The 27,445-nt window shown below is 40.6% G+C and overlaps 1 protein-coding gene across 1 annotated transcript; it reads right to left on the bottom strand.

The window, feature by feature from the left end:
* Positions 1-1,986: 1,986 nt before the first annotated feature.
* Positions 1,987-19,193, bottom strand: zbtb37 (zinc finger and BTB domain containing 37; the record flags this gene model as incomplete). Its single annotated transcript, XM_080833059.1, has 4 exons — positions 19,114-19,193; positions 17,919-18,932; positions 17,510-17,603; positions 1,987-2,508 (listed from the first exon to the last, which is right to left on the bottom strand). The coding sequence occupies exons 2-4, from the start codon at positions 18,899-18,901 to the stop codon at positions 1,987-1,989; spliced, it is 1,599 nt and encodes a 532-aa protein (XP_080689185.1). The 5' UTR covers positions 18,902-18,932; positions 19,114-19,193.
* Positions 19,194-27,445: the final 8,252 nt, after the last annotated feature.

The following is a 27,445-nucleotide window of genomic DNA, read 5'->3' as shown; positions in this document are numbered from 1 at the left end:
CAACCTTCAGGCAAGTCATGGCTGTTTTTCACTTGGCCAGGGTACTGTCATATTGTCTAGTAATATCCATTATAATCGGACAAGCTTTACTATCAACTCCTACTTGTAAGTGTCAATCATTCCTTCACTCCCACTATTTCTTTCCTTCTTGAGATCAAACTGGTGGCTGTGTTTCCTCGATTGCAAACATAGCTAGGAATCGTAAACTACAGAGCAAGTCGTTTACCCTCTTGGTGAATATGGATCCTTTTTCATTTACATAAATTGAACCATACCACCAATCGCTTAGTCGTATTCTTTTGAGCCTTGAATGCGAAACAAATAAAAGTCCTCCCAGGGGACAAAAATTGTCTTGTCTCTGAGAACTGGTGACAGTAGCCACGGCTGGTCAATCAGTTGAGGTAGAGAACATATGAAGGTGGCTGTTCCATAACATTCTGTGCTGCTTTAACACCACTGAGTGAGGAGGATGAACTACTGGTTCTTTCTGCACCAGGCGGGTTCCACAGACGATCTAGGTTCTTTTGGTCCCTGCTGTCTTGGACTCTTGTCTCAGGCCATTCTACACAGGATACATCACCAAAGCTGGAATCTTTGACCTCTGTGAGCCCAACTACCTTTCATTGCAAGTGACATACAACAGTAGTCCTTTTAAAAGTACAACAAATAAACGAAAATGAACAACAATAATAATAATACTGAGTGCATCTACCAGTCGGCTGGTAACAGATCTGTATTGCGTAGTGATGACTGAGAGGTAACTGAGCTGTCTATTAGCTTATCTGAGGTTGAAGACTTTCCTGTTTTCTATATTACTGTTGATATTAACATTCAGCAGCTATTTGAAAATGTTGAATGTTGAAAGGCGCTCCAGAGCATACATAATATGTAAAATAAGTGAGAACTAGGACCACCTGTTTGTCCAAAGAGACATCACGTGGCCATCAACATATCTAACAAAGCATTTTCATTCTAAGACACAAGGATTGATAAAGTAATGAAACATCCTGCTTTTCTAAAACCTACAAATTTATATTGTTATATTATGATTTGATACTATAGGCTTTTCCAAGTCTTTGAGTGTGTGTAAACACCCGTAAAGCCGAATCGGCACTTTTCATTGGAAAGATCAAATTATTCAAATCTCCTACCTGATCAGACCTGAAAGGTCTTTTAGACAACACACTTGGCAGAGTCTGCTGTGGTAGTGTTGCATCCAAGCAGAGTTTAACGAGATTGTCAGAAGGCAAAATTTAAAAACAAAAAACTAAATCTTCCCTTTTAACTTCGATATTTGGCACAAAAACCTTGGCAATCTGGCCGAATTTAAACATGTTAACATATTTTTCCTGAATACTATACTTATGCTATAAGTTGTATAAAACCTTTTAAAAAAGAAAACAAAAATAAAAAACAGTAACATATTAAAGACAGGAAAGGCAAAACACTGCATCCAGCGATGTGTGAGGCTGTTGAAGTGTGGAGTTTCTTCATTAGATAGCTTCTGGTTGAGTCTGTATTAGTGAAGGTAGATGTGGTTTAAAGCAGAGAGACCATTCTTAAATAACCATTACATAAAGTCTGCTAGTACACTAACTCCTCCATCTTTGTCAGTTTGTTTCACAAAAACTGATGAGGATTTTTAAAATGAATATTTGCAAAGGACAGATACAGCTATCCATATTTAGGTGAATCCTCCCTTTTCCCATCCTAACAGTGAGGAAAAGCAGCTTTGAAATTCATTCACGTTTAATTCTCTCATTTGTCGCTGAGGTGTTGCCTCTGCCGTTTGGATTATTTGAGTCTGAATGGTGGGGTGGGGAAGGGTGTGGGTATGGGTTAGAGGAAGAGCTGAGAATAGAGCTAAGGTTGAGACTGCTTGTTCAGGGGAAGGGAGTAAGATACATTCTCCAAAAGTGAGATTCTCCCTGGCCCTATCCTCAACCCTCACCTCATTCTTCTGAACTTCTCTTCTCTTCTGGAACCTCAATCAGGACCGGTGGTGGACACAGAGGGCTGCATGCCCTCGCCCAGTGAGGACGTGGCCCCTCCTCCTGCCCCATCCCCCTCCCCTTCTTCCTGGCCAGGGGACCCATCATCAGCCTGGCCTCCCCTAGATGAGACGGTGGTGGTTTCAGGGGAGGCACTGTGGGCTGCTTCCTGTTGGACGCAACCAGGATGGTTCTTGCGGAGGTGTTGGTTGAGGATAGCCTGAAAGGGGAAGCTTTTGCCACAAACATGGCAGTGGAAGGGCTTGTTTCCTGTGTGCTTGCGGATGTGGTATTCCAGCTGGTCCTTCCGTGTGTACTTCTTGCCACATATTCGACACACAAACGGGGTGATGCCCATGTGCAGACGCATGTGTCGGTCCAGACTCCCCTTCTGGTTGAAGGACTTGCAGCAGTAGATGCAGGTCAGGCGTGGGTTGTAGCGGAACCAGCGATCCCCCACCTGCTCCCTCAGGTAGTCCTCGTAGCCACCCATGTCAAACATGGCCTGCTCCTCACCCTAAACACAGAAACCAGTATATACTTAAACTTCAGGACTCAACAAATAAGGAAAAAACTCAGACAACAGCCATATGAAATTGTTCAGTCCTAATTGGTATCTCACACTATTGGTAGCTGCACAATGTGGATATCATGTAATCTTGTATACCATGTATATCCTGCATGTTGACTAATAAGTGGTCGACCCATATGGGTTTTTCAATGGCCGATGCCGATATTTAGAGAACATGGCGGACGATGGCCGATATATAGTGCCCATATCATGTTTTTTTTTTTGCATCTGATAAAATACAACAAATTAAGAATAATAACAAATTACACTCAAATTGGAGGAGGGGAGTCACCAGACGTATGACACCCTGTGCACACAAGATATCATGCACCTCTGTACATACCGACCAATGAGAACAAGATGTCATGCACCGTTGTACATACTGACCAATGAGAACAAGAAGTCAAGCAGCGTTGTACATACTGACCAATGAGAACAAGATGTCATGCACCTTTGTACATACTGACCAATGAGAACAAGATGTCATGCACCTTTGTACATACCGACCTATGAGAACAAGATGTCATGCACCGTTGTACATACAGACCAATGAGAACAAGATGTCATGCACCTTTGTACATACCGACCAATGAGAACAAGATGTCATGCACCTTTGTACATACCGACCAATGAGAACAAGATGTCATGCATCTTTGTACATACCGACCAATGAGAATGTAGCTCACATGCACAAGCACCAAACTCCACCCTCTCTACTGCCTCAATGACATGCATTTTAAATATGCTAATAAATAAAAAGCCTAGGCTACCCCAAAGTTGAGATTGAAACATTATGTGAACAGTCCTGCACCGGACCCGAACTCGCAACCTCGTGGCTGTGCAGGCCAGGAGGTTCAAACCCATGGGTGCTAGCTCTGTTGCTAGCACACCTGTTTAGGTGTTGGTGAGTGAGGTTTCCTAACTGCACAGTACTGCACCTGCTGGCTACTGTTACACTAACCCCCCTTAAACCCCACTCCCAAACCAGGTCACAGCACCAACGTAAGTTGCATTGTCTACACAAGCACAGTCCCCCACCGGTCTCAAACTTGCAACCTCACGCATTGGAGATGGGTGTGCCAGCAGGGAGGTCAGAAAACCCATGAGTGCTAGCATCTGTCACTAGCCCATCTCATAAGGTGCCAGGGAGTGAGGTTTACTCACTGCACAGCACTGTACCCTGCTGGCTACCGTTACAATCAACAAGAAGCAGATTTCAGTGACTGCAAGGTATCAGTGCTGTTATCCGATGTAAAGGCTAAAGAGAAACTAGAAAAAAGAAAACTAATTTCATTTGGCAAAAAAGAAAACAGTTGGAATGGCAGAGTACGGCAGTGGCTGTAAATGTGGTGGGGTCAGAGAACAACACAGAATAGTCTTCCGTAAGTCTGGGAGTAGTGTCTGAATGCTCGTTCCATGATCCACAAATATTTAAAGCTTTGCAAATATGTTCTGCTATCCACAAACACAAAACACTCTACTTGGGACTTGGAAGTTCTGATTTAGATAAATAGACTGTGATTTGTATTTATTAATATCTATCTGAAGATATACAGTTGACTGCAAATGTTTGCATACCCTTGATTTTGTTGCACATTCAGGTTTTGAAAGTCTTCCACAATCATCGAAAGTAACAGAAATGATCAGAGTATATAAAAAAGTGATAATGATACTGGTGAAATAATGGAAATGATATCATTCCAAAATGTTGTATCCCTTTGCCTTTCTAACCTCCATATCCATCTTGGGTCCTATACACCCTTGAGCACCTCTTGGGTCCTCTCTGGTGGGACTTTAGCCCATTCTTCCGAGCAGTTTTGCTGTCTGCCTTGTACGCCTTCTTCAAATCAATCCAAAGGTTTTCTATTATTTTCATGTCTTGAGACTTCGAAAGACAAAGCAAAAATGTTACCATATTCTTTTTAAACCATTCCTGAGTTGCTTTGGATCATTGCCTAGTTAAAGGATCCACTGCCTCTTCCTCTTCTTCTTTTTGACTGATGGTAGGAGGCTCTGCTTTCAAATCTGTTGGTATTGACCTGCATTCTCTCTGCCTTCCACTTTCTGCAGAGCTCAAGTGCCTGATGCAGACCAACCACCCCACCCCCACACATCCATCACCATTATTTAACTATCACTTCCTTTTTATACACTCTTTGATCATTTTTGTTATTTGATGATGAAAGAACATTTGCAAAAATGGAGCACCCATTATATATTGATATTGATGAAAATAAATGTCTTTGTATTACTCATTTTCTCATTTAGTCAAAGAAAGGGGACGCAAACCTTTATATTGTATTGCACTCAACTGTATATTTTACTATTTAAAAAAACGATATCATACTTTGCAAGTGTATTTGTAATGAAATGATATTTGTAAATCTGTAATTCTGTGTGTGAAGTGTTGAACCTGCATTTGTGGATCGACTAACACGCATCCACGCCAGCTTCCACTGACTTAAATTCTTTACACTTTATCGCAATCCACACACGAATATGTCTTGATCCACAAAAGTGTGCCCACCTCCAAACAAAGGCAATGCAGCAACCACTAAGTGGCAATATCGGTTTAAAAAAAAAAAAAAAAACATTTTTGGGCTTTTTTGCCTTTAATCAGATAGGACATTGAAGACAGACAAGAAAGGAGTTTGAGAGAATGGGAGTTGGATTAGGAAATGACTGCAAGCCTGATTTGATCCCCGGTCCTGACAGAAGTCAACAAACTGGATGTTTGGATAAGGTTTGTAAAGCTAAGCAGATATTGGTGCTACACTTATTTATCCGTCTAGATGACGGACGACAGCTGACCAACTAACAAGCTGCAGTGGAATTACTTCACTTAAGACTTGAGAGAGTGTGAGGGTGATAAGCTGATGCCTATATTAATGGCCTCCAGACCTTCCTCCTGGTGATCAGCCTGCTATGGGTCATGCACATAGGACACATTTTCATTCAAACATTCACTTCAACCAATATAAGTATTTCAATGTTTTACTGTGTTTAAGTGTTACTGTAATAATACTGTATATTGCAATAAAGACACTGTAAAAACCTAGGTTAACTGTACAGTAACTGTACAGTACTGTAATCATATTTATTTTTTAGTAAGTTATCTTTATTGTTATTATTTTTACTATCATTATTTACTTATTAAATGTGTTTTTTTATAAACAGCATACATTGTATTGAAGGGACCGGTTATTTATTATTCATAGTCAATAATTCCACCTTATTTATACCTAGTATAATTATATTACTTTTATTGGCATTTCTTGGTGAGGGCTCTTTGTTCAGACCTGGGGATGGAGGTGAGAACTCCCTTCCCCCCAGGTTGAGACAACAGTGTCTGCAGCCATGGCCTATTTTGAATAAATGGTAACACCCCTTAAACATTATGTATATAAGAGCCTTTCTCACTAGAAATAGATAGATAATCTTGAGGTGAAGCTGGGGAGTGGAACTCAAGCTCTGTCTCGCAATGGTCGGCCGCCATTGCTTCAAGAAAAAACCTGAAACATGACTGACAAATCCACAAACTGAGTCTTCCAATATATGGTAGAAAATTAGATGCCATCAGTATTTATTTCACTTGCATCCTACATAAGATAATGCTATTCAATCCACACAGATCCAATTATTGAAATATATTGATTCCTTTATTTAAAACATTGCAAATGCTTGAAGCACTTTCGACAGAAAATACAGAATTTAATTTTAAACCGTTTTATTTAAAATCAATACAATACAAAGTGCATTAATAGTTACATGTACAAGTTACATTACAAATAACGCAGCTACTTCAAAAACGCCTGACTTAAATCAACATGAAATGTTCATGATGTTCTGTATCCACAAGGCTCAAACTTAGCTACAAGCACAAGTCTTTGGGCTGTACTAATCTGGTGACATTCTCCAGAGTAAAAACAGTGTCCAGTTTATTCAGTGAGACACACTCCACTGTAAGAACAGCAAGATCAAATTATATTATATACAGTTCACACTGATGCAATTCAAAGTCAATTAAATTGATCTGAAAATCACAACATTTAGTTTCTTTTACCCAACTACAATTCAATTTGATTACATTTTATTTATATACAGCCAAAACAATACAATTGGCTCAAGGTGATTTCATGGTCCAAGACACATCTGTCAGTATAACACAATACAGGGGTTGTATCTAATGAACTAGTAAATTATCTAATACTGTGCATGTCCTATTTACAAGCAAGATCATGAGGCCATGGTTCCTCAGTCACCACCCTATGGTGCCCAACACAGAGGGCTTTACCGGTGACTGAGGCTGGATGGGTGCGCTAGAGCTACTAGAACATTAACCTTGAATGGCAATTTTACCCAGAATTCTGCTGCTAGGCCAATAAGGGTACATTGAGTTTCACCTCATATCCTCAAGCAATTTGCAAAATTGACAGCAGAAGTATTAGTGTGGATAGCTTCATTATGAAACATTCATGGCAAGTTATAGTGCAGAGGAAATGAAAAAGTACTTTATTTGTGATTCAGGTGAACTTACCATGTGTGATAAATGAAGCAAACAGCAGTGTTTGGAGGTAGAAAGTATACGTAGGTCTATAGGTGAATTACCGTTTGATGACCTCCAGTGTCGCACAGGCAGGATAGCCTCCACACAAACACAGACAAGGCATCTGCAAAACCCAAAAACCAATCCATGATCATTAGGCTACATACGCACCTGTAGTATATTCAAGTTAACAAGAGTAAAATGACAGCTCTTTCAAATGATAAACGAAACCTACTAAACACCACTCAAGGTGGATAGGTGACCATCCAACAACAGTTTAGAATATGCCAGTGTTAATAGTCAATTTTGTTCCCCCAATTAACTTAGCTAATGATGACCTATGGCTGATGTTAACACACATTATGAGTCTTTTATGTTAACTACCAGAAGATATTACTAGCCCCACCTCATTGTATATTCATCTACATTTTGTCAACAAAGGCAATAACAAAAGTTAATAAAGGCAATAAGTAATTTAGCTTTGAAACAATAAACTAATTTGCAAAATTAAACGTTAACTCGTTTTTTATTTGAAAAAAGTTACTGCTAACTAGCTCACACTAATGTTGAGAAGCAAATGTTAAATCCAACATCAGTGCGCATCACACATGACAACCGTAACTAATGCTAGAATATTTATATTTGAAACATATTTACCTTTGATGCTGGTTGGTTCTCTCGGTGTAAAAGATCCTTTTCATGGACACCACCTCTTATCAGGTTGCATCCATCCACTGAGTCCCCCGTGGAGCCACAGAGATGTGACGTTACCAGAGCCTGTCTTAAAATTCTCTGACATTACTTTGTTGTGTGTGCCTTCACCCCATAAAACCTGCTGAGCTAACGTAATGGTTCCCCATATGAACTGTTTGGCAAAACTCGTCAGTTCAAATCACTCAGAAGTGAAAAACAAGATAGAATTATGTTGAGTATTAACCGTTGGCACTAAGGGTAAATAAAGTAACTTACATCATAAAAAAATACAGTAAATCAATGTTTAACGACAACCCTTGACCTACAATTATTTACTGCACAACAATTTGCAATATTATTGTGTGGTATGTGGTAAATAACTGTAGAAGTTAACCGAAATGTATACCTGTTATTACAGTTTCCAACCTTGAGCAATAGGTCTACGTACATAGCGAATATCTTGGGTAGCTAGTGTCACCAGGTGTGATTCCCTCCTTTACATGACCATATACACTCAAAATAGTCAACTTGGTGGGTTGTGTAGTTTATATTTAAGGGGTCCAAGCATCAAAGTGGCTGCTGCTGCTACATGCTGTTCAGATTATTCATTTTCTCTGCTAAAAATGTCTGTACAGAAGAAAAACCTAAAGACATTAAACTTCACAGCAGATTCCATATCTACAACCTCACCCCCCTCCTCCATGGCTCAGTCCTCCATCCTTCACTAGCTCCCGGTTAAACACAGGATACATGCCAAGATTCTCCTCACCACCTACAAGGCCCTCAACAACCTGGCTCCCCCTACCTCTCCGACCTCCTCCACCAACATGCCCCCTCCCGATGCCTCAGGTCTGTGGATGCTAAACTCCAGCAAATACCGACGACCAAGTGCTGAACCTTGAGTGATGGTACAACGCCCACTCCCTGCGGATCTCATTACCACACCATTTTCCTTTCGTTATGTTTTTATTTTCTTTATTTTAAGCGTCTTTGAGAACTGTGAAAAGCGCTTTATAAATATGATGTATTATTATTATTCTTTCTTAGTCTAAAGTCAAAATTCTTTCATCACGTGAATCATTTAAGTCATCTGCATCATTACTACAATGGACTTTTGCTTCAAAATGTACTTTACGTAATAAATACCCTTCTTTGAGTTAAAAAAGGTACATAAAAAAATGACAGCTCATGAGAAACTGCAGAACCAATCGTCTTAAAACTTAGCCACGATCATGTACAGATCTTCCCAATCTTAAGTTGCTCAAGAAATTGGAACATGGCCAAGCACTTTGATATCAGAAGCCAAAACAAATGTATTTAAAATCTTAAGATTTATTGTATCTCAGTAAAATGTTTATTCTACAACATTCTGTGGAAGATTCGTAAAATGTGGTGGCACTTTAATTTAAGTTGTACTTTTTTTCAGAGCACATCAGTTGAAAATAAGCAATTTAGCATTATACCTAAAAATACCATGGTCTAACATATAGTCAAATTATTACTTGACCGACTTCCTTAACATGGCTGCCAGCAGATTCAGTCACTTCCACTGTGAGTGTCCAATCAAAATGTATGGCTACATATGACATCATGAAGAAAGAGTGCATCTGTGATGAAGCAGCCCCAATGTGGCACGTTAGCAAAGGCATGAATGTTTAAGCCTGCATCTCAGAAATGACTTTTCTCTTTTCTCTGTTTTCTAGAATACACTTTTATCAATTTGCATCATTAATGTGACATTTGGAAGTTAATGTAACTGCCTTTTCACACTGTCTGAAACTTTCATCAATGTGTCTGAGACAATGTCAGATTATTCTGAAATTCTGTGTGAATTCTCTACAGACTTTGCTTGCTAGAAGTTGCCCAAGACATTTTGATAAGTCAAATCATTTTAAAGAAATACACAAATACATCATAACAGAATTGAGAAAAAAATGAACAAAGAAGCGAATGTCTTAATCATGCTTCCATTGCTTGGAGGAGCCTTGACACTTCAACACTTTAAGTGGGTGGGTGAACTCCGTAAACCCAAATTAGTACTGTGCTTAATACAACTAAAAATTTGCAATTTATTATGAATATTATTAATAATGTTATGACCACCGTTGCACCGCCGCTTTTCACACAATTTTGGTTGACGTCGACATCATATACTGACACTTCACCAATCTACATGAAACTTGCCATGATTGGAGCACCACTTGGGTGATATGGAATGATAAGGTTTGTCCCTTGGTGCTAGCACCCACTGTGTGGTACACTCAAATACTTTCTTGGGCAATAGGTCGAAAACCATATATTCAAAAATTACAATCCTTTTATGGCAAGTTGGCCTCTAGGAGGGTCATGACCTTCGATCAAAACGACTCATTTGTAGAGCATACTTGGTTCAAATATTTTGGATGCACGCCACATTTCTTTCCATTTTGTCCATAGGGGGCACTGCACCTGGCATTTTAACATCTCAAGAAGTGTTCCTTTGCTACATTTGCCCACATCTCCTAAGTTCCATTTGGCTTGCTCAACAAAATGGTTACCTATGGCCAATCAACAGTCACCAGCCAATTCATATTTGCGTGACAATTTTAATTGAACTTTGTAGGATCATTAATAATGGCACATAGAAGCTTTTTACAGTCATTCGTAAGATGTTTTCCTCTGCTCCTCTGACAAGGTTTAGTCTATCTTCAAAATGAATTTAAATCCTTATAGAACATTTACAATCATTCCATCTTTCGCTACCGGGGAGTTTGCATTGTGCTTGGGGCTCAATGATTGCTGCCTATGGCTATATTTTTATTTACGTATGTATAATATATACCACTGTCCTATGTGTGCAGAGGTGCTCATATAGTACTACTCCACACCCTTTAAGTGTACAGCCCACACAATAACAAAGTGTATACTTTCTATTTCCTAGGGATCTCTCCTATTTAGTGCCGTTTCAGTAAATAACCTTGGTTTACTGATTAAAGATGGGTAGGGTCTGAAATATATGGGAGTCAAAATGTGGGAAAGGCAAGTAACTGCACATTACTTCATAACTTTTATTTAATGGGTCTTCACAGAATGATGAAATTTGGCTTAACAATCACATCTCCATATAGGCATCAGCCTCCTCATATAGCTTTGACCAATATAGACCAACATGACTTTTTGAAAAGTCTATATCATCATGATCAATACTTTCCTGATTAATCGGACACGTCTCCTGCCCTCAGGTGGATCAGCTGTGCATTTCAATGCCATATCCAAAATGGTATTGTGGATATGGCATTAATGTATTTGGCAGGGAAAACTTACAGTAAGACTAATACTAAAACTAATATTTTTATAGTAAAATCTTGTTGAAAATGTATATTTCAAATATTATACATCAGGTATTTAATGTAAATATATCAAGTATGAAATATGATACGGAAAGTATTTAAGGCAATCTCTCCATTGTTTTGCAATTCATGATGCTGCCAGAAAGCTCATATATCAGCACCTCTTTGATGCCTTGGTATATTAACTCAGGATCCCTTCCTAATGTGGGGCAAACATTTGACCACTGGGGGGCACTGAAATATGAACATTTTTAGTTTTGGCCTATGACAAAGCGAAAAAAAAAAAAAGGTTGTAAAAATCATAAAATAAACACATGAAATATTCCAAATGCAATTAAAAATAAAAACATTTATCGATAACTTGCCATAAAGGTCTGATGAATTTGGGTATTTGTATTTGTCAAAAGGTCCAATAAACACTTCAACTTAAAATAACATTGGATGTGCCAGTCTTTGCAGGGTTATATCACTCTCTCTCACTCTCACACACACACACACAAACCTAATTTTTGCTCATTCTCTCACTTTATGGCGGGTCATATTACGCACTGCTAAGTGAAGTTTTGCACAAACGTCTGTAAAGCAGCCAGTGTTAAAGCCATTACCTCTACCACTGTTCACTCTGGTGGCTAAACCAACAGGAATATACATTTTTTTTTTGCATGCATTGTACCTCACTTATAAGTCGCTTTAGATAAATGCTAGCAATGGATTAAACATAATTTTGTAAATGTAGCAATCTCTCCCACTGTTCACTCTGATGGCTAAACCAACAGGGAGATACATTCATCATTTATCCAAGTGAAATATTTTGTATTTGTGTATTTTTTATTTAGTTTTCATGCATCGTTACTCACTTAAGATAAATGCATCTGGCAATATATTAAAACAAACTATGTAAATGTAGCAACCTATTCCCACCACACCACTGGCTGTGGGTCACTTGTGTTATATCGCCTTTCAATCTGAAATGACTGGTTGTTTGAAGAGAGCGCGCCTTGTGCAACCAAACCCCACTACTATACTTCAGAGACTATTTTAATCAGATGCAAAGCATTTCTAGTGACCTCTGTCCAAGCTGATCAAGCACGAGCCTCAGTAAAGTGGGCGTTTCTTGTGACCTATGTCCAAGCTGATCAAGTATGAGCCTCAGTAAAGTGGGCGTTTCTAGTGACCTACAGTGCCCTCCACTATTGGCACCCTTAGTGAATGTGACCAAAACAGGCTATGAACAAAATATATCTTTGCTGTTAATCCTCTTGGTCTTTCACTCAAAATATTCACAAAAATCTGACCTTTTCATTGAAGTACAATTATTGAAAGAATTTTATTTTTGACATTACATGAAATATTCTTCTCCAAAACATGGGTGCCAGTAATTATTGGCACCCCTAAACAAATCTTATAATTAAAATCTAACTGAAGTATATGACCAGTCATGTTTTACATTTTTAAGTTCACCTGTTTGATTAGGAACTCTTAAGTGGTCAACCATGACTTCCTGCTTCACAGGGGTATAAATATGAGGTGACACAGGCCAAATACCCTTGGTCATTCATCAGGATGGGAAAGACAAAAGAACACAGCGTCGAAGTTGACAAAAAGTTGTTAAGCTGCTGAAACCCGGATATAGGGATATAAGAAAATATCTAAACACTTGGAAATACCCATTTCCACAATCAGGGCAATAGTTAAGAAGATTAAAGCGACAGGAGATGTATGGAATCAGCCTGGAAGAGGACCTGTCTGTAAATTGACCCCACGCACCGTGTGGAGGATGGTTCGACTGGCAAAATAATCTCCAAGGATCACAGCTTGAGAATTGCAGAGGTTAGTTGAGTCCTGGGGTCAGAAAGTCCCCCAAACTACCATCAGACACCACCTACATCACCTCAAGTTGTTTGAAAGGGTTGCCAGAATAAAGCCTCTGCTGTCAATCAACAACAAACTAAACTGCCTACTGTTTGCCAAATGTAAGTCAGACTTTTATTATACAGGTATTTGTTCAGATGAGACCAAAATAAAGCTTTTTTGCAACATCAAAAGGTGGGTTTGGCGTTGACAGAAAGATAGCCATATCTCATACCCATGAGCCTCAGTAAAGTGGGTGTTTCTGGCGACCTATGTCCAAGCTGATCAAGTATGAGCCTCAGTAAAGTGGGCATTTCTAGTGACCTATGTCCAAGCTGATCAAGCACGAGCCTCAGTAAAGTGGTAATCAAGCAACCCCTTTCATCTGAATATGAAATACTTCATCCTTGAAATCAATCAATGCCCAATGTCTCTCATAACCATTTTGGTTTGAGATAGGACTCTTCCCCCCTTTCCCGTTTCCGTGAAGCCTATTATTTACTCACTTGTGCATGCAATTAAACCACCATGTCCAAATAGACCACAATCAAACTTCAATTTAAAAAGCTTGTGTTTTCGACCCTGTCCTGTAGGTGAGAAGAGTGATGTTGTGAATGTAAACATCCCTACCCTACATACATCCCTACCCTACATCCCGTAATATATTTGATAAAGGCTTCAAAATGAACACATTTTTGGTCAAATTACTAAGCAACTTCATCCAATGCCTTGTCATTCTTTGTTAAATCCTTGAAAAAGATGAAGTTGGTTGTAAACAAACTGTTGTTTTTGTTTTATCTGCCCAGTCAGTTGTGCACCATCCAAATTCACTAGATTACGTTGGGAACATTTATCAGGCCCCGTTTACATGAAGTCTAGTTTGTCTGCGTCCGAAATGAAACTTATTCAGATAGCCCTATCGTAATGACGAACACACTCTATCTGCAACGATTCGAATCGGGGGTCGAAAGTGAGTAGATTTGAATCTGTTAGGGGGCTGGTGTTCATGTGCACGGATTCACGCAACCCGTTCTAATCTGATGATGTCATTGCCCCACGTGATCACCTCGCAACCTCAGGCTGAACCCCTATTCACCCCACTGCCTCACTTCATAACAGCAACAATTTAAATGTATGACATGGCTCCTTTTTCGTGACTTACCTTTTTCTACTGTGCTTAGTTGTTTCTATTGGAATAGTGTGCTGCTCTACCTACATGTGGATAGTTTTTCGTGGTCTTACTTAGCCACGTCATTTTTGAGACCAGCCAGAACACCTGACACAACCGGCATTATTTAATAACTGAATGGGTTGCCATGGCGCAACGAGTGAGGCAGCCGAGTGAGGCAGCCGAGTGTAGCAGCTCTCCAGCTTAAAAAAAAAAGATTTTCTTCCTTTTACCTTGCTGCTATTACACGTGAATTTTGCTAACGGGATTAATACAAGTGTATCTCCCATCTACCTAAATCGATGTGGTTAGGAAAGGGATGACATTGACGAGCCACACTTTAATCTATCTGTTTAATCTATTTGCATTAGACCCTCCCTTCTACAAAACCGCTTTTTGAAAGTGTTAGCAATAGCCTATATGAGCAAATCTGACGTATAAATATTTTTATTATAGACAGAAGGTTTCCAAACGTTCTATAATAACGATGAATGCTAAGTTAGCTCTTGTCCTTTCAGACAATGATACTGTAGCTAGCATTAACGTCACTTCAGAGGTACAGTACGTGAAGGACAAAGCCCTCAACAATAGCACACATTTGTTGTAGTAATAAAACCATGAAATAGGAAGCAATTGTTAACCATGAAACATCAAGGATCCACACCACTTGCATTGTGGTCTCTCGTACTCAAGCAGACTCTCCATAAGACAACTCACAGACATGTCATGTTGCACATTGCTTTGTTGCACTGTTCCGAACTCTTTATTATCAATACAAAATAGAATTACTTTTCGCATAACCTACAGTCTGCTCTGACCACTGATTTTATTAACCATCATAATGTGTTACTGTGCAGATTAAATGTAGGCTATGCGGCTAGGCTAAACGTTGCTAATTGGAGCTTGACTACGGCCTTCTGTTTATCCGTGTGCTCCTGTCTTCTTCCACGTTTTTTCAGTTGTCTGTAGCAGCAGTAAAGCGCCACCAACAGGCGTGGGGGATGTACTATAGCGGTTTCAACCCAATCGGCTAGGTTTGTCTTTACGCAAATTTCAAAGATTCGATATGTGTGAAAAATGTTAAACTAGACTTTATGTAAACGGGGCCTCAGAAAGACTAAAAAAAGACATCAAACAACATGTTGATTGGCATTAACAGTGGGTGGGTCAGTCCGAGACACTTTGTTTGTTTCCTATTTACAGAGCCAGGGCTGCTCACAAACACCAGAGGTTTCTTTGAAACACACTGAACAGACAGCTAGGAACGTGAGGAGAATTTAGCTGAATTGGACAAAAAGTGTATTGTGTGTGTACGGATCATGATCAATGACTGCACCTTTAAAAGAATCTGCAATTTCTAATCCAATACATTTTTGTCAAATTCAGCTAATTGCTCACTGTCTTCTAGCTATTCGCTCTGTGTGTGCATTCACTGTCCACAGTCCTGTCACTGCTAAATAAACATAGTGTCTCAGACCAAACCAAACAATTCCAGCCAATCAACATGTTTCTTGCAGGGCCCAGAAGGGAGTGTAATTTGATTGACTGTTCAGCTACAATATCAACAATCTTTTGACAGAATGGCAGCCTCTACCTATAGATTGTACATTCAGAATCGCAGCCTCTACCTATAGATCCTACATTCAGAATGGCAGCCTCTACCTATAGATTCTACATTCAGAATGGCAGCCTCTACCTATAAATTCTACATTCAGAATGGCAGCCTCTACCTATAGATTCTACATTCAGAATGGCAGCCTCTACCTATAAATTCTACATTCAGAATGGCAGCCTCTACCTATAGATTCTACATTCAAAATGGCAGCCTCTTCCTACAGATTATACATTCTTAACATACAGCCGCGGAAAAAATTAAGAGACCACTTCAAAATTATCAGTTTCTCTGGTTTTACTATTTAGTTGTATGTGTTAAAGTAAAATGTACATTTTTGTTTTATTCTATAACCTACTGGCAACATTCCTACCAAATTTCAAATAAAAATATTGTCATTTAGATCATTTATTTGCAGAAAAATGACAATTGGTCAAAATAGCAAAAAAGATGCAGTGTCTTCAGATCTCGAATAATGCAAAGAAAACAAGCTCATATTCATTTTTAAACTACACAATACTAATGCTTTAACTTAGGAAGAGTTCAGAAATCAATATTTGGTGGAATAAACTTGATTTAAAATCACAACTTTCATGTGTCTTGGCAATAAGGATTGAACCAAAGCGGACTGGAGGGTCTTCTAGTTCGTCTTCTCTGATGAGTCCAATTTTCAGCTTTGCCCAACACATGGTCGTCTGATGGTTAGACGGAGACCTGGAGAGGCCTACAAGCCACAAAGTCTTGCACCTACAGTGAAATTGGACTCATCAGAGAAGACGAACTTAGAAGAACCTCAGTCCGCTTTTTTCAATCCTTATGGTCTTTTACAAACCTCAGCCAGGCAAAGTACAACGTTGCCCCGGAAGAAAAACTTGCTTCCTTTTGCTCTGACAATGTTCCCCAACTCTGAGAAGTGTTTTTTCCAGCAGGGCAATGCTCCATGCCACACAGCCAGGCCAGTAAAGGTGTGGATGGAGTACCACCAGATCAGGACCCTGTCATGGCCAGCCCAATTTCGAGACCTGAATCCCATAAAAAACCTCTGAAATGTGATCAAGAGGAAGATGGATGGTCACAAGCCATGAAAAGAAGCCGAGCTGCTTGAATTCTTGCGCCAGGTGTAGCATAAAGTCTCCCAACGGCAATGTGAAAGACTGGTGGAGAGCATGCCAAGACACATGAAAGTTGTGATTTTAAATCAAGGTTATTCCACCAAATATTGATTTCTGAACTCTTCCTAAGTTAAAGCATTAGTATTGTGTAGTTTAAAAATGAATATGAGCTTGTTTTCTTTGCATTATTCGAGATCTGAAGACACTGCATCTTTTTTGCTATTTTGACCAATTGTCATTTTTCTGCAAATAAATGATCTAAATGACAATATTTTTATTTGAAATTTGGTAGGAATGTTGCCAGTAGGTTATAGAATAAAACAAAAATGTACATTTTACTTTAACACATACAAATAAATAGTAAAACCAGAGAAACTGATAATTTTGAAGTGGTCTCTTAATTTTTTCCGCGGCTGTATATCAACATCATTTTTTGTATGTACGAATATAATGCACAATGCATTGTTCATTGCATTTTTTGTGGATTTCTACACACAGCAGGTAGCAATAAAATAGAATTAGCTGAATGCCAAAACTCTAGTTGGAATTCTTTTGGTATAAAGCATTCTGTGTAGATGATCGAACTTGTGCATTGCAGAGACAGTGTACCTGTGTGTGTGTGTGTGGGTGTTGTACCTGCGAGCTGGGATGTTTCTGATCATACACTCTCCCTGGAGACTCACTCTTTGCCCTCTGACGCTCAGCCATCACCACAACACTACCTGTAGGACTGAACCTGTGCAGGAGGAACAACACATGGACATCACACATCTCATCCATACACACACACCTGCAGTATACACTACAAAATAGGGTTGATAAAAGCAATGGTTAAAACATAAACTAGAACACTTATCACCCTGAACATCTGAACACTGACCAAACTCATTTCATATGTGCAATGCATGCTTTGGACACGTCTCCTTACTGAACATCAAATAATAATATTAATAATAATAATTAATTTTATTTTTAACGCACTTCATTCAAAAGAATCTCAGAGTGCCAGAATAGTAGATGCGTGCACACACCCATTCACACATACACAGACCTCTCGGTCTCGCTGAAGCTGCTGGAAGGCTGGGAGCTCTTTGACCCAGAGGCACCCGACACAAACTCCTCCTGAACCAGTGAGCTGCGCCCTGAGGCATCAATCATCATGGGGGCATCCCCTTCCTCGGTCCCACTCACTTCAACCGCCGATGCCTGCATTTCCGTGCCACCCCACTCCTCCAAATGCTCCGTCTTGATCCGCAGGCCGTCTGGCACACGCACTCGTATTTCCTCTTCCCTACCATCCTCTAGTCCAGACTCAACGTACCATTGCCCCGCTCGGTTGATGCGCAGGACTGGCTCCTTTTCCCTAATGCTGCTCACCCTCTCCCTGCCCTCAACTTCTGACCCAAGCCCACTGTGCTCCACAACCTGAGGGCTCATAGAGTTGCCTGCTGGGCTCACTACTTGCGCCTCACATGTGTTGCGTCCCTCCATTGCTCCTACACCTCCACATGGGCCAGTCACCTTGGGAGTACTGTGTCTGGGACTGAGCAAGTGCGGACCCATTGAACTCCCAGCAACACTCCCAGACTCCAAGGTCCGGCGGTGGGCTCCCACCAGGTCTCTGTCTACTTCAGACAGGTTTATCTTGAAGTGGATACCCTCTAGAATCTGTGTGCAGTGGTCAATTATGTGCTGCATCTGCAAAAAGCTGGCTGCTGTCAAATAGCTAATGATGTCAGCCAGTTGCAAGCACAGCCGGCCTGTGTAGCAAAATGACAACAGCTGCTCGAACACTGACGGGTTTCGAATCACGGAGAGGGACACCGTGCTCATCTCGCTCAGTGACATGTGGTCGCGGAAGTATGGTGAGCTGGCGGCGAGCACCACCTTGTGCGCGCGAAAACTCTGGCCCTGCACGTTCACCACAATGTCGCACAAGCGGCCCTGCATTCGTAGCTGGTTCAGGTGGGACAGCACCGAGTTGCTGAAGTCCGGGATGTCGAGCTGGATACTGCCCGTGCTCTCCATGCCGTCTGCCGCGTTGTCACAGCTGACAAACCTGAGGTATGCGACAGAATAATTGTGTGAACAGTGCATTAAAACCTGCAATGCAGATCAGACCGGTAAGTATTTACAGGACATTTTCGAACTATATTTTCACACCATATTGAATGCGTTGAATGTAATTTCACACAAGACAAGCCTTGCAACGTCAAAGTGCTAAACTTAAGACACCTTACCTTGATGTGAACAGGACCGAAATCACACTGTGGGTGTCATTTGGTTATTTTTGCGAACTGCGGCTCGAACGCGTTTACTGAATCTGCAACTGTTATAAAACATTTACTTGCATAGAAGCAGTGGATTACGAGCACAATGTACGCATTACTAAAAACTACTAAACGCTACAACGCCAACGTTTTGACAACCCAGCGACCGGTTAAGCTTCGAGATCATAGCCGCGGCGTTGCACTCTTCTCGGTTAGAGTAACATACTGCAGTACGGTGATGAGCTGGAGCCTACCCGACAGAACTCCGGCTATGGTAGGTCCTTGGAACTGCCTTCCTTAAGCAACACTTTAATATCTAAACGCGACAAACTCACCGTTCTTCTTCACCGCATCCTATCACGGACAATCATCTTTTTATCAGGATCATGCCATTTGTTCTGTTGGCGAAAACCCCACTCCTCTATTGCCCCTGCCTCTCTTGCCGTTAGCATTAGTTCGAATACAGCCCTGAACTGAACCAGCAGAGTGGGAAACAATTGGTATTATGGGAAGTGTTGTTCGGTTCGTCGCAGAATCATTAAGTGGAGGAGACGAAAAAACTTTTACTCCCATAATGCATCGTGATAAACTGAAAGACCACTTGTAGTTTTGTAAGTTGTTCTTTATCCATTACTTATCAACATATTATATGAAATCAGCAGTCTTCCGAGTTCGCTAGTTTTATACGAAGATGTCTCAAAGATGTAGGCCTACAGCTGCCCAATGTGCCCATACGCCTCAACAATACATGTGAATTAATTAAAGCATTGAACTAACACCATCATTAAGCATTAATACATTACACATTAAATAACATTTGGTTGCGTTAATAGTTCTAATTCTAGTATCTAATTTTATCCGAAATGAGCAAAATTGTTCAAGCCCTAAAGTCAGTAACCCTATCTTGCGGAGCAACACTTATGCTACTCAAAAAATGAAGGCCTGGTATCTTATGTATCTTAATTCAAGTCAGGTGCTTTTTGGTCAAGAGTTGACTGCAGCGGACATGAAGACTTGGTAAGTGTATTTCTGATCATCTTCACTGACACTTTTGCTTGTGTTTTATCAGGTCTGCAAGTCTTCTTTTTTTGTAGTTCTGAACACATGTGATTATAGCACACTTCATCTGCAAACTTCAGAAGCTTGACAGACTGATGACTGGAGGTTGTGTACAATGTACAGGGAGAAGAGCAGAGGGGAGAGGACACATTCTTGCACTGATGGTTAGGGGGTCAGAGGTGTGCTTGCCCAACTTTACGTGCTGCCTCAGACAGGAAGTCTATGATCCACCTTCACGTGGAGTCAGGCAAGTTAAGCTTGGAGACCTTGTCCTGTAGCAGGGATGGGATGATATGATAGTGTTGAAGTGGACCTGAAAATCCACAAACAGGATCCTGGCGTATTTGGCTGCAGAGTCCAGGTGCTGTAGGATGAAGTGGAGGACCATGATTCCTTTATGGTTCTATCCAAAGGAATAACATAACTACAGATGGATGATCGTTTGTTAAATTGTGAAATTGTTGACGAACATGGTAGAAATAATTCTCAAACAAGGCCAGAAACTGTACTTTTGGTTTGCTTTGCCCCACTGCACATGTGCCAGATTGCACATATGAGAAAATCAACAAAATGTTCATCTTAGATGAACCACTAGCTATGACTTTACCAGCAACATAAATTGACACTTTTTAATACAGAGCAGGACTATTTTGATGGTGGAAAAGGCTGGCAGAAACGGCCTATTCTGCCCTGGTTGGTTGTCAACCGAAACTCTCAGCTGAGGCTTGGATATCCAAATATAGGCATAGCGACATATTCTTCTCTGACAGGGAACATTTGAATGTGCCAATCACAAACCATTACCTCTTTACTCTGATTAATTTACCTGGGACATTTTTTATATTACCTTTATCAGAAGAGTGGCGTATTAAGCCTCCATATTTCTGTATTAGCAAGGAAGCAGGAGCAAACCTGTATTATGCAATTAATCTTTCTCGAATATCCTAGAAGTTTACCCATATCCTGGCAGGTAGACTTAAAACCCAGCTGTTCTCGTGTGCTTTTTATTAATTGATCGAATGCAATTACATTTTTTTATATGCTTTTTAGGATATTACTGTTATATTGTCTAATGATGGCTTATCGCCTCATCCTAAAAAGTGTTCAACGGGACTTCAGCATTTTCGGTTCCATTCCATTCAGATACCTTTTGTGGACTAGGTGTGGACCACAACCTCAGTGCTTAAGTATTCAAACTAAACTCCGCCCATGGAAGACCTACATTGTCCCAAGCCATAGGGATGGGTTGACAGGCACACAGTGTCGACACAGGTCTCGAGTTTACAAAACGATGGTGCTTCGAAATTGTTCCAGATCCTTGCTTGAAACGACGCTGTCACATGACCTAGGACTTGTATATTGGGATTTTATTGAATTTTATTTTATTTTATGTTTGATATATACGTTAATGCCTTTTTAAAGTTGTTTAGCCTTTTTCACTCTGGCAGGGGGACTGTCAATGGAAACTAGCCTTTTGGCTATAATTGGGTGCATTAACATTTTAATGTTTATTAATGTACACTGTCCCTCTTCATCAAATGAACCAACTGAAACTGAAGACCTTTGGAAATTAAGCTTTGTTACCTCACCTCGCAGGTCTCAAAAAACAATGCACAGCAATTGTGCTGTGCCATAGCAGGTATCTGGTTAATGCAGCGCTATAGTTTTATAGTTTATGCATTCCTTTATGTATGTGAATATAATTTTCTACAATGTTGGGTATCGTTCCTCATGAAATACTACTAATAAAAATAATAATAAGCCTGTTGTCTGAATGTAAATTAAAACACCTTGCAGACTCAACCTCTACTCCCATAAAGAATAAGGCTAAACCACAAAACTGGTTGCTGCGCAACGGAATAGGTCACACTTTCGATTGAGAAGTTGAATATGGAGAACGCAGGTAAGAGACCTCATTCTCAGGTGTGGGAATATTTCAGTACCAAATTTAAAATGTGTTCAAACATTGTCATATTGGAACAACACCTCCTTAATGCTTTGGCATCTATGTTCGAAGCACCCACATGCTCTGGCAAACCAGACTCCAACCACAGAGTGTTGTACCAACTGAAGAAGGTAACATTGAAGATAATAATGCAACTAAATAATCTATACAAAGAAAGAGTGATGAAGTAATAACAAAAGGTTTTATTTTGTTCTACCCCGTTTCTCTTACAGTGTCACAAATACATAAACCAATATTTAGTAGCATATGTTTCCATTAATCTGCTATACATGGCATACTTATATGTCTTATAAAATGGCATAGTATTACCTGTGTATTTCAGCATCCATTAAGCCTGAATCATTTAGTTATTTGGTGGCTGGACAAGTTGCACCCCATCTATGTTCTACCAACCAGGAATAATATGAAGACAATGGTGGCTGTGGCACAGTTACACAACATCCCAGCCATCTGTATCTAAAAGCCCACACCTCTGATAACATGAAAGAGGCTTTGTCACACCTTATATCTGACTGGGGGCTCACTGGATTGATGACTTCTATGGTGACTGCCAATGCTGCCAATATGGTGTCTGGCATCCTGAAGCCGGGGCTATGCCATCTGCCTGACTGTAAAAAAAGCATTTGAGGAACACGAGGTGTTGGTGAATATTCGAACCAGAGAAAATCATTTTTCAGAAGCAGCGCAAAGGCCAGTGATAAACTAATCCTGGCGCAAGGAAGGATGGCAGCCCCTGAAGCTTGTGCAAGAAGTTGACAACCGATGGAACAGTACCCACAACACGCTGCAAAGACTCCTCCGAGAGCCTGTTGAAGCAACCTTGGCCAGTCTGCCCAGTGACATCCAGTGATTTGGCAGATCATGCCCATGAGGCTTGACGGCTATTGACGGCTGTATGTGCCTCAAAAATCAGACTAGTCAGTGAGCACGCTTCAAAGCACAGCCATCAGGGAGCCCAGAATCCAGCATCAGATAACCTTTGGGAGCTCCTGAACAGCTGGGTCAGAGAGAAAAATCAGTTTTTATGCCAATGCCACCATAGAGGTAAAGAGGTACCTCAATGATGCATACATCCAGAGGACCCTCTGAAATACTGGCAGGCCCATAAAGCTGCATACTCTGGCCAGTAAATATCCTGCTTTTTCTGCCATGTCACAGTTTCATGTGAACATATCTTTTCAAAAGAAATTAAGCCACATGAGCCCCAGCACAGCAGACCAAATTGTATTCTTGAATAAAAACATGTAACATCATTTGAATTTGTGCTTTTAAATAGAGTATTCGTTTTTCTCAATACAATAATTTGATCTTTAAAGTTCAAAAGAATAACATTACAAATTAAGAATAGCTAACAATGCAAATAAAACTCAAACAATACATTGGCATGCTCAACGTCTTTTATATTTAGAAGGTTTAAAAAACATACAAGTCTTGACATTTTGAAATTGAAATTACATGGCAACGTAGCCTACTACATGTACAATGTAGGCCTACATCTGGATGCCGCAGTTGATGTACAATCTTGTTATTGACCACCAGATGGCGTAGTGGAGCAAAATGTCAAACGCTTCAAAGCACCAATTCGGTTGTAGAAGTGTCATGTATAGTGTCAGTTTATATAAGACAAAACACCGCTGGCTCATATGAACACAATACGGATGTTTAACTAACATCAAATTACTACATGATTGTTGGGGCATGCTATTCGAGCCATTGTGTGCTTAAAACAGATCAGTGGATGATGCAGTCAACATGGGGCCGTACTACATCCTTCAACACCTCGACTCCCCAGGGACCAACGCAAGAATGCTGTTTGTGGACTTCAGCTCAGCATTCAACACCATCATCTCATCAAGTCCTCCTCACCAAACTCACCCAGCTCACTGTGCCCGCCTCCACCTGTCAGTGGATCACAAACTTCCTGATAGACAGGAAGCAGCAAGTGAAGCTGGGTGAAACAACATCCAGCACCCGGTCAGTCAGCACTGGTGCACCTCAGGGATGCAAGCTCTCCCAACTGCTCTTCTCCCTCTACACCAACGACTGCACCTCAGGTGACCCGTCTGCTAAACTCCTTAAATTTGCAGACGACACATCAGTCATCGGCCTCATCCGTGATGATGGTGAGTCTGCATATAGACAGGAGGTTGAACAGCTGGCCCTGTGGTGCGGTCGCAACAATCTGGAGCTTAACACGCTCAAAACTGTAGAGATGACAGGAGGAGCCCCCCAGCACTGCCCCCCTCACCATACTCAACAGTACTGTGTTGGCTGTGGAATCCTTCAAGTTCCTGGGATCCACAATCTCCCGAGACCTGAAGTGGGAAATCAACATCAACACCATCATCAAGAAGGCCCAGCAGAGGATGTACTTCCTGCACCAGCTTAGGAGTCTGTTCTTTGCACATCCATCACTGTCTGGTTTGGATCTGCAACCAAACTGGACAAGAACAGACTTCAACGGACTGTCAGGACTGCAGAAAGGATCATTGGTGCCAACCTGCCCACCATCCAAGACCTGTTCACATCCAGAGTCAAGAAGCGGGCAGGAAAAATAACTGCAGACCCCTCCCACCCTGGACACAACATGTTCCAACTCCTCCCCTCTGGTAGGCGCCAGATCTCTGTTTTCGCCAAGACCTCCAGAAACAAGAGCAGTTTTTTTCCCTCTTGCTGCCTCTCTCCTGAACAGCTAACCCTCTGTGGCATTGTAAAATTAACCAATGTAGAATTACCCCCGCAACCATATCTATTTATTTCACCCCTCCTGTATAACCCAATATATAGTATTTATCTATGCCTGCTCTTCCTGGATTCTCCACTTTGCACTATTGTTTATATATTCCTTGGATATTTTAAGACCTATTTTAAGACCTATTTTAAGACCTATTGGACTGTTGTACTGATTTGCACTGTTGTATTGTTTTGTGTTGTGATGTATATATGTGTAAGCACACTGAGAGCCACTGCACCAAGACAAATTCCTTGTTTGTGCAAACTAACTTGGCCAATAAAAGCTGATTCTGATTCTGAAACACACAGGCTAACGTTAACTTCACCTATGTAACCAGGTAAGACTATCTTACGTGAACCATGCCTATAGAATAGATGTCTTATATTAGAGCCATGTCTTCAGGCAACCTGCGATACGGGTTGCTTAATTCCAGTAGCATACATGACCGGTTTGGGGAGTCTGACGATTCTGTTAGTGTTATATGCATTCCACGAAACGAAGATAAGAAACAGCAAACCGTTACTGTGGTTTCCAGTATATGTCTTTCCTTAAAGTATTATGTTGTAGATCGTAGGTGCCTGCCATCCAGACTTTATTGCATGATATATCAACTTCAACTTCCCACTCGCTTTTTTTACGGCATTTTATGGGTCGGTTTTAGGACAATACTGCAGGGATGTGGGCCCGGTAGTAGCAAAGCAAATCTTCTCACGTTTCACACCAATATCCCCGGCCCGGTTGGCCCGAAGATAGCCCTAGCTCGCACTGTAGTCAGTGGGCTGAGACCGTCTATCTTGCTTAGTTCTCGAGTTGATAGTTACCCTGCAGCTGTGAAGCTAATTTTTTGAAGGAAGCTGAACCAGATAATAAAAAACATATAGCCGTTTGTTTCCAACGCGGGAAGTTGCACATTTAATAGTATTTTACGATTAAGTTCTCAAAAATATCATCAAAAGTTTTCCGGCGTGACGTCCAATCAAAACCGCGGATTGGGGTATTTCAACCAATTGCGTTTCTCGGTGTCGCATCGTCACACCAGGAACTGCACATCGACTTCATATCCCACTGGAAAATAGCTGAGATACAGCTTTGAGGTAAGAATTGTTTAACTTCGAGTGGATATTTCAACACATGACTATTTTTCTTGTCATAAATGAAACCTGTTTAATGCTACATGTTGTTAATTTCGTCAGTATAGGGTGTGAAACATTGATTACAATAGACGTGAAGCGAGATCCCCTCTCCTCATATGAACATGGCCATAGGCGTCTACTGAACAAAGTCTCTCCTCCCGTTAGTCCAAATGACGAGCTTAATTACAACAGTCATACAATTTAAACATTGACAACTGCGTAGCACTTCTGTGAACTAACTTATGTCAAATAATATCTCTACAGGTAGCATCTTAGGCTACAAGAAAAAAAAACATGACATCCATCAGATCCCTCGCCCATCTGACTGGTGCAATATATGCCACTTACTCTCGGTAGGCTATTTCATATTTTAATTGTTTATTTTTGTTCATGCATATGAGGCAACCAGCTGGGAGTAAACCACATGGCAACACAGACAACATGTAGACAACAAACTCATGCCAACATAATGCATTTACTGTGATGCAGTTTCACATGTAATATGACATGGTTTGTAAAGCAATGTTTGAAATTGCAGTTGCAATACAACGAAGTTATTTTCAAGGGATTTAGTGAAGGTGGGGTCTGTTGTAAAGGTGACCACGTTCAATATAGGCCTAAAGTGCTGGGGGGAAATCCTTTTGTATCCATAGTACGGCCCTTGGGGCTTTATAAAAAAATTGAAATGACATTTAAAATGAATTGTTCCTCACCCCTGTTGTAATCCCCTGCTATATTATAGTATATTTTTTAACGAAGTCCTTTACATTCAGGAACAAAAACATTGCAGCTGAGTGGGGAAATCCAGAAACCTCCCCCCTGAGGTGATCAAGCAGTGTCAGTGTGGAAGCCATGGACCTTAATGTCTCAGTAATGAAGGAGTTTCATCTACACCATTTCTCTGTCATGTCAATGTCTTTTATGAGTTACTTGCTCTAACCCGGTTGGGTACACAGACCTCATATAATACAGGCGAAAAGGAAATCATACTCTGAGTAAACCTTCACTGTCCTTGGCTGCCTTTTCTTTCTTCTTTCGTGCTCTTTCAATGTGTGCTTTGGTGAACAGCATGTAACATTTGCGGTGGTATCCTATTGCCATATTAGCTGGCAATTCCTGGTCTTCTTCCAGATTTAAAGCCTCTAGGGCATTTCTGGCCACTTCCCCCTCTTTGCAGGGTTGCAGGTTCAGCCATGAATGGGCACACTGCAGGAACTTTGACCAACTTATATTTGAAAATTGAACTACAGGTGTTTTTTCTCCAGGCACTAAATGTATACAGCACTTAATTTTGTCCCATTTTGCTACTGCTAGCATTCCCACGTGTATGCAATACATGTTATGAATTCATGTTGTTACATTGTTTAAGGGATAGGACCACCCATCATGTTAGAGTAGGCATAGCCTTAT

Source organism: Sprattus sprattus (genome assembly GCF_963457725.1).
Source record: "Sprattus sprattus genome assembly, chromosome: 2".
Taxonomy (NCBI): Eukaryota; Metazoa; Chordata; class Actinopteri; order Clupeiformes; family Clupeidae; genus Sprattus; species Sprattus sprattus.
The sequence above is the reverse complement of the archived record's forward strand: the minus strand, read 5'-3'. Positions and strand labels throughout refer to the sequence as shown.